Genomic DNA, 8,027 nt, shown 5'->3' on the forward strand with positions numbered 1-8,027 from the left:
CTTTCCCTGGGCCTTTCCTGCAGAGAACTGCATGGAGCTGCAGAAGGCAAACTCGACGTTCAATGTGACGAGTGAAAACGCTACCTCCCCTGTCATCGAGTTCTGGGAGTAAGTAAAGGACAGACCTGTACCCCCCTTTCCTTTGGACATGCTTTCCCTGGGCAAGGAACAAGCCCTCCAGTGGCATGTCCTATTAACCCATCCTTGCCTGAAGAGAAGGTGAGAGGAGACTGTGCAGGTCAGAGCGAAGGCTCTTGGGGGCAGTGCCATCAGTCAAGCGTAACATTGCTAGACTCGTGGTGTTTGTCTGGTGTGCTTCAGAGCCATCTGAGTCTGTCCTGCTCTGGTGCTGTCTTCCTGTCTCTCTGGCCTCAATGATGACCAGCTGACTGTGCAAAACCTTACCTCAGCGATGCTTTGCCTCCTCTGGTCCTCGATATTTTGTTTGTTGTCCTTTTCTCTCTTACTCCTCCTCTGCTGTCGCGCTCTCCCTTTCTCCTTTTGTGCTGCTCCTCTCCCTGCTTCCTCCCTTATTCTTCATTGCGTGCTCTGAACTGCCTTATACAGTTGTTTCCTCCTGCAATGTAGGTGAATTGGCTGCATGCCCTCCATTCTGAAGCTTTGGCTCAGGCTTCCCCAGGGTGCAAACCTCAGTAAAATTAGTGACAGTCCCTCAGGGTATAGTGGCCTTTTTTACCCTGCGGTTTGCGTTACAGGTTGTATATCTGCTGCATTACCTGTTGCTCTTGTGCTGTTTGGAGCAGTTTGTCCCATGCAGTCCTTGACCTGCCTGGTGGCTGCATCCGGTGTAACCAGGTTTAGAAGATGGGTCCCAAGACCGTAGGTGGGAGTAGGGTGAGATTCGTGTGATGCACAAAGCAGCAGCTCTGTGATGGGGTTTTGTCTGCATGTCTGTCGTGTATTCAGCTGTTGAAGAGGAGACCTTAAGGCCCTGTGATGTACTGCAGGAGTCTATGCTGGTGGTGCAGTACGTGACTTCTTTCCTTTGAATCCATGATACTGTGTGATACCAGCATGTTCCCAGGAGGCTCTGTCGTGGTGGGTGGTGACTTTTGTATGTGGGTTAGTCTTCATCTTAAAAATAGAAAAAGAGATGATGTTTTCACTGTAGAGTGACTAATATGCAAGCTGTCCTGAGGAGAGAAACTCATCAAAATATAAATTAACTGCTAGGGTCAGCTTACTTCATGCTGAAATTTGCTCCCTCATTTTAATCGTGTTAGTTACCTCGAGGTACAGAGTAGTTTTATTTCTGGTGTGAAGGCATAGGCCTGTTGGCTTGGATCCCGATAATCCTCAGCATCTCCTGGGAGAACAGGCCCAGTTAAGCACTGAGCCCTGGCTAATAGACTGTGGAAGTAACTGCTCTGCTGCCACCGTGAATTTCCCTTATGCGCTTAGATGGATGGAGGGCTCTGCCCTTGCTGCCCTCACCAGCACTGCTGGGTGCTGCCAGTGCGTGGAGCAGGCAGTACCCCAGGGCATCCCCAGCGCAGCACAGGGATGCTGTTTTTAAACTTTAAAGCTTTAACATTCTCTTTGTGTCCTGTGTGCTCCCTGAGCCTGCACTCTTTCTCTGCCTGCTGCTCACATTGGTTTAGAGAGTTGCCTGCTTTAGACTGCTTTTCCTGAGGCCGGCTGCTGGAAAATTTGATGTCCCCATCACTGCTGTGACCATCCCTGTGTTACTGTGGAATAAGCACATGGGCCTGGAAATTTCCATTCTCCATTGTTTCCAATGCAGCATCTGTTCCTGCCCTCCCTGGGCAGGGAGGTAGGATGCCACAGTTTCATCAAGAAGCACTGACCTGCCGGTGGGCTGATGGCACACTTCTGAGGCCTCTTCTGGCTGCAGTACTGTGCCCAGTTAGTTACGGTCCACTGGCACCCTTTCCACTGGACCCCATGGTTACAGAGTCCATGTCCTTAGAAGCAGGCTAAGAGCAACATGACGAAACGTATCTGGCAGAGCAGTGTGATTTTTCCGACCCCTCTCTCATCTTCTCAATCTGTCATGAGGCTGCAGTGCAGGAAAGGAGGCATTGTGTCTTAGGTGGCAGTTCTGCGAGAGCACAACCTTTATTTTGGGATAATCACAGTCTTTTGCAGCAGGGTGCACGTTGCTGCTAGGCTCCCAGGTGGTGTATATGCCTCTTGCCTGTCTCAGGCTTGGGGTTTTGGGACTGCACCATGGTGTTTCACTCTCAGATCCATCTGTGCAGTGTAGGATATGGAGGAGGGTGAGTCTTTCCTTCTAAATGATAAGGAAGATTTGACATACACGTGACATGGAAAGCTGCTACATGGCCAGGGTGAGACCATAAGACCTTAGCTGAACCAAGTTTCATCTAGCTCAGGATATCTCCACACTGGCTGAAAGAGAATGCCTAAAGTGGCCTCTTCTGACTGTGCGGTGGAGATTATTGTGGTCTTGGTTGGGTCTTAGTCATGGTATGGGATGCTATGCTGCTCTAGGTCCTGAGGTGAAATATGTAGCTGCTCCTAAATACAGAAGTGTGCTATGGAGAAGGGGTTGGACAGCATTGCTTCTTGAGTGGTCCTGATGGATTCTGCATGGTAAGTGCAATGTGTCACTCACTTTGAGTTTTGAAATGTCAGAAATGTAGGTGAGTGAACTTTGTAATGTGCATGAAAAAGGCCCAGGCAGAGCTTGTTGTGTGCAAAGTGCTGCGTGTTCTTGCAGAGAGAGTGCTCTTACTCTAAAGGTCAAGACAGATGAAGTATGGGAGGAGGACAGGAGAAGAAATTTCTTGGCCCAACAGGCCAGTACTGGAGTGAGCACAGAAGCAAGTGTCCATGCATGATCTGCCAGCTTGGTAATACTTTCAAGAGAGGAGCACTGCTTGATTCCTCTCAGGCTTGCAGCTCAGACCTGGGCCTTGTTAATAAGACAGGTCTTCTCCCCAAAGCATCAAGTGCGTGGTGCTGGCAAACATCAGTGATACTCAGATGTTCCTTTGCTTCCCTCCAATGCAGGAGGAGAGTACTAAAGATTTCCGACGGCATCCAGCACCTGGGCAGCCTGCGCTGGGAGCTGGCTCTGTGTCTCCTGTTGGCATGGATCATCTGTTACTTCTGCATTTGGAAAGGGGTCAAGTCCACAGGCAAGGTGCGTCCTTGGTCCAGATCACACCTTTTCCCATGATCACAGCTGTAGTGCTTGATCTACTGACGTTTTGTGTGTTCAGAGAAGTCCTAGGAATGCCCTGGGAACCACCCTCTTAATAAGCTGTCAGGAGCCAGTGGGGCTCGTCTTGCAGCAGGAGTGTGAGCCAAGCTCTGTATTTTGGGTAGGAAAGAATGGGAGCACCGAGACATCTCAGAGCATTAACTTCCAAGATGTATATCCCCACTGGGTCCCTCTCCATCCAGGAGACCCTGCAAACTTACTTTTTATGGGGTGATTGCATGTTCCCTTCCCGCCCACCACAGTGTGAGCAAGCAGCATGTTTCTGCCTCTGCTGGCAAGTGCAGCTGGAAAAGCTTCAAATTCATTAGATAGTAGCAAAGGTAACTCTGATGGCTTCAAATCCCTCTCTGCCTCATCGCCATGGGAATCTTCTTGTTTTCTTTTTGTTTGTTCCAACTCTTCCTACAGTTGCCCATATTACACAGCAATTAATGTCTCCTATTCTTCCCCCCACACTAGTCACCATAGAGGTATTTCTTTGAATGCTTCTGGAAAGGGTTGGTATGACTGTCCAGCTCTGTCCCATGCTCCCCTTCTGTGGCTACAATGTGCTACTGTCATTTGCACTGACCCCATTACTCAGTTTCTGCTACTGCCTCCTGAGCCATTCCCAGCCAGCTTTGTCTGGAGCCAGCAAGAACAGATGGAAATGAAAAGGTTTAGTATGTTATCTAAATGATGTCTTCTCTGCAGGCTTTGAACAAGGCATCATGTGTGAAGGGGTGTAAATTTTAGCTGCATCCATTTCCCTCAAGTTGATGGCATGGATGTTAGCAGTTTCTCCTGCTTTCAGAATGGTCTGGGATTATGAAACATGACAGGGAAATCAAGCAGCTTGGATACATGATGTTTTCTGGTTTCCATGGAGTAAAATTAGAAGAAAAGAGCAACTGCTTGCTGTAGTGGCCTGGTAAAAGAAAGCAGAGGCAGTCTAATAACAGCAAATATGATACTGAGATACAGCTAACATAGTGTGGGAAGTGCTGAGAACAAATTCAGTCTATTTTAGATACAAGTTCTAGGTTAAATACAAGCACTTTTCCACAAAAGGACTAGCAACGGGGAAACCTTGCCATCTTGAAAACAGAAACCTTTCAGTAAAGCAATAGTGTCCACGATTTTATCAACCCTCCACATATTTAATAATCCAACTAAAATGGTGGCTGTGGGAATACAATCCCACTGGGGAAGAGATATATCTCGGTTCCGGGGATTTGCTTATGGAGGGGCAAACACCATGAGCTGAAATCACCCTACTCAGAACAGCAGCAACCGTTCACATCCTCTGATGGGGTGACTGCCTGTCCCCCCCTGTGAGGAGCGCTCACAGATGCAGGAGGTTGTCACAGATGGAACTACTTTGCTGAGGCATGCGGATCCTGTTCAAATAAAATCCTGAATGTTGTTGACCAGCATGTGACAGAACAATCACGCTGATCCCGGCAAGGTTCCTAGTGATGTAGTTAGTGCTAACAATGTCCCAGAAATAAAAAGATTGGGTCTGAGCCAAGCACCGAGTAATATCTCATTGGATCCAGATGTTGCTGTTATTACATAGAAGTTTGGCACTCTTAATCCAGCAAAACATTCTCCAAGTTCAGACCTCTGGTCTCAGTGCTGTGACAGTGACTGTTGAATGAAAAGGTTAACGCACTAGTTCATGCAGGCTGTAAAGCACATAGGACGTTACCAAAGTGTGAATCCAAATCATACGCCCCATGACAACCAGCTTGTATTCTGAGCTCCTAAAACTGCTGTTATTTAGAGATCCAGCCAGGAATGTGCATCCTGGCGTTCTGGAAGAACGTGCACTAAGGTTCAAAGGCAGTGGGGTTTTTCAAAATTTTTGTTTTTAATCTTGCTTTCATGAAATGAGAAAGACTAGACTCGCATCCTTCATTTCCTGAAGGAAGAATTTGATTGTGTGGTAACTGCAGGGATGATTGTTTAGCTCACAGGACCTGCAAATTTGATTAACTGTCACTGAAAGGCTCTAAATCAAAGACTCCTTGAAAATTTGAGAATAAAATGAATGATGGTGTTTGCCTGTCTTGAAAGACCCTGTCCTGGGGTTCCTTCAGTGTTCAGGATGCAGATTCAGAGGGATAGGGAAGGATGTGCTCACGTGGACATCTCAAGCAGTCATGAGCCTCAGCAAGGGGGTGTTTTTCACCAGTCTGTGGCATTACCCAAGACTGCCATGATATATAGAGCAGGGCACATTAAATGAATGAAAAACCCGGAGCTGCGGGCAGCGATGATTATCTAGTAGTCTGGTTTTTCAAGGATGGGATATCTATCAAAACCTTCTGTCCTGCTGCATTACGAAAGTGAATCACTGAAGAGTGTGTATCTTGACTTAGAGGAGGACCCTCATTGCAATGTTAGGTGCTTTGACCATTGCTCCATTCAGAGGGAGTGGATCCAGAAAAAAATATAGTTTTGAATCACTACCCAGATCATAAGGATTACCCAGGGGCAGAGTGAAAGTGATCGTACTGTCCAGGGAAATCATAGGCTCATGCTTAGCAGGACCTCCTCTAGTACAGAAACTGCTATAGCTGCGGCAGAGCCTGCAGGTCCCACTCAGGGATGCTAGCCATGAGGTGGATTTTGAAACCACTCGGTCTGGGTGGACGGGCAGGTGTGAGACATAGATCATTTCACATCGTTACATTTTGCGTTTCCCCAGAGATGAGCTTTAGATTTCTGATGGTGCAACTGCCAGATTTGAGAAAATTGCTGTAGGGTAGCATTCACGTGACGCATGCTAATGCGTATCCTCACTCAGCATGTCCACACAGGAAAAACCTGAAGAAGCAGTATTTCTTTTTTGGCCTAGCATGATACATCAGCCTGAACAATTATTTTTCAAGGTGGTCAGTAATATTTGAAGTTGCAGGAGCAATGCAAAGTGATTAACGACACTACTTGATCTGCTGGGGAGGCTGCATTGAGCCCTTGATACCAGTTTGTTTGTGTGAGAAACACAGGCTACAATGTGGTGGTGATGTGGCACACTACAGCAATTAGCCTGAACCGTCTTGAAAGCACCCTGGTAATTCCCAGACGGAGTGTTGTATTTACCAGACGTGAAGTTCCTGAAAGGAATAGCTGATACCAGCCTGCAGCGTTCCCCCAAGGGACATGGCTCCTTTGCTAGAGGAAGGGATTTCAACCATACCTGAGTACATCTTCATTGCTGATGGGGTTAAGGGTGTAAAAGGCAAGAGGGCACAGGTTAAAGGTCCTGTCTGGGTCTGTGTGCTTGGTGGCAAGTCTGAGACATGCTGCCATGCTCTGCCTGAAGTCCCCAAGTCGGGTATTTGGACATGGGTCAGTCAGGGACAGCAGCTGTGAGTTACTACAGTGGGGAGCAGTGGGCACAAGCCAGTTGCCAGTGCCAGCCCTGAGTGGGGGATCCCCCAGTGTTGTTCCTGGTGGTCCCTCAGTAGCAATCATGTTCCAGGGTGTATCTCTTATCTTCACACCCTCTCACCCTTGCCACTAAACATTGCAGAGAAGAGAGTTTTTGTGTGTGACTCAGATCTCTATTTGGGTAGGGATGTGTAGGTGGATATTTGGGGCAGCTCCTTCTCTAAAGCACGTAGATATTAGACTGCTGGCTCCAGTAGAGCTGCTCTGACTTCAGCCTGGTGACAGCCTGGTGACAGCCTGGCTCAGGCTCTGGATTGCTCTTAGCCTAGAAAGGTTTTTTCTAGCTCTAGACATGCCATGGCATGTCACAGGTTTCCCGGGTGCATTTTAAAATGCATTTCTTTCTACCACAGGTGACAGAAAAGTGCTTGGCAAGGCAGCCTGACCTGTTCCCTGATGCGGCCCATCTCCCCCAGTCTGCGGGTCAGTGCTGTGCTGTTGGCTAGAGCTGTGTGCTTGTCCTCATGCTTGTCCCTTCATTCTCCTGCCAGGTGGTGTATTTCACGGCCACTTTCCCATACATCATGCTGCTCATTCTGCTGATCAGAGGAGTCTCCCTGCCTGGAGCATCCCAGGGAATCCTGTTTTACCTTTATCCAGACCTCAGTCGCCTTGGGGACCCCCAGGTAAGGTGGAGGGGGCACTGAATGACTGGGCTGTGTTTGCTTGGATGCCTGTGGCTGTCCTCTCTCCCTCCATTTCCTTTTCTCACTCTCTTTCTTCCAATTTTTTCTTTTTCTTCCTCGTGTATTTCACGGCCACTTTCCCATACATCATGCTGCTCATTCTGCTGATCAGAGGAGTCTCCCTGCCTGGAGCATCCCAGGGAATCCTGTTTTACCTTTATCCAGACCTCAGTCGCCTTGGGGACCCCCAGGTAAGGTGGAGGGGGCACTGAATGACTGGGCTGTGTTTGCTTGGATGCCTGTGGCTGTCCTCTCTCCCTCCATTTCCTTTTCTCACTCTCTTTCTTCCAATTTTTTCTTTTTCTTCCTCGTTTTTCCCCTCTGTGGGCATAAGGCAGAGCTGTGATATTGGTGATGCTCTGATGAGTCCCTGCACTCTCTCACCCTCTGCCTTCACTGGTGGTGTTATATATCTAGCAGCCTGAGTTGGCTGGGGGTATAGGCAGTGGGATTTAACCCTTCATCACAAGCAGTGACAGCTTTCCCCCAGCTTTCCTGGGGAGAGCCCTCTGCTGTGGAAGCAGCTGGTGCATAGGGTGCCACTCTGCACTGTGCAGGCAGCTCGTGGGGACAAGCCCTGCTCTTGGCATGCTTGCTCCAGCTTCCTTGGGAAGTATGCCAGGTGCATGGATGGCAGGAGCCGTGGCATGCTGCAACAGCCATCCCCAGGC

At 48.5% G+C, this 8,027-nt stretch overlaps 1 protein-coding gene across 3 annotated transcripts in view; it reads left to right on the forward strand.

Annotated features, from left to right (window-relative positions):
• The window catches only part of SLC6A13 (solute carrier family 6 (neurotransmitter transporter), member 13), a 32,489-nt gene that overhangs the window by 6,683 nt on the left and 17,779 nt on the right, over positions 1-8,027 (forward strand). For all 3 annotated transcript variants that reach the window (XM_010134142.1, XM_010134141.1, XM_010134143.1), the window contains exons 4-6: positions 24-108; positions 3,019-3,151; positions 7,162-7,296. In XM_010134142.1, the coding sequence (XP_010132444.1) occupies positions 24-108; positions 3,019-3,151; positions 7,162-7,296 (353 nt within the window). The remainder of the gene's footprint in view (positions 1-23; positions 109-3,018; positions 3,152-7,161; positions 7,297-8,027) is intronic.

The sequence above is a fragment of the Buceros rhinoceros genome, unplaced genomic scaffold, assembly GCF_000710305.1.
Source record: "Buceros rhinoceros silvestris isolate BGI_N320 unplaced genomic scaffold, ASM71030v1 scaffold11334, whole genome shotgun sequence".
Taxonomy (NCBI): domain Eukaryota; kingdom Metazoa; phylum Chordata; class Aves; order Bucerotiformes; family Bucerotidae; genus Buceros; species Buceros rhinoceros.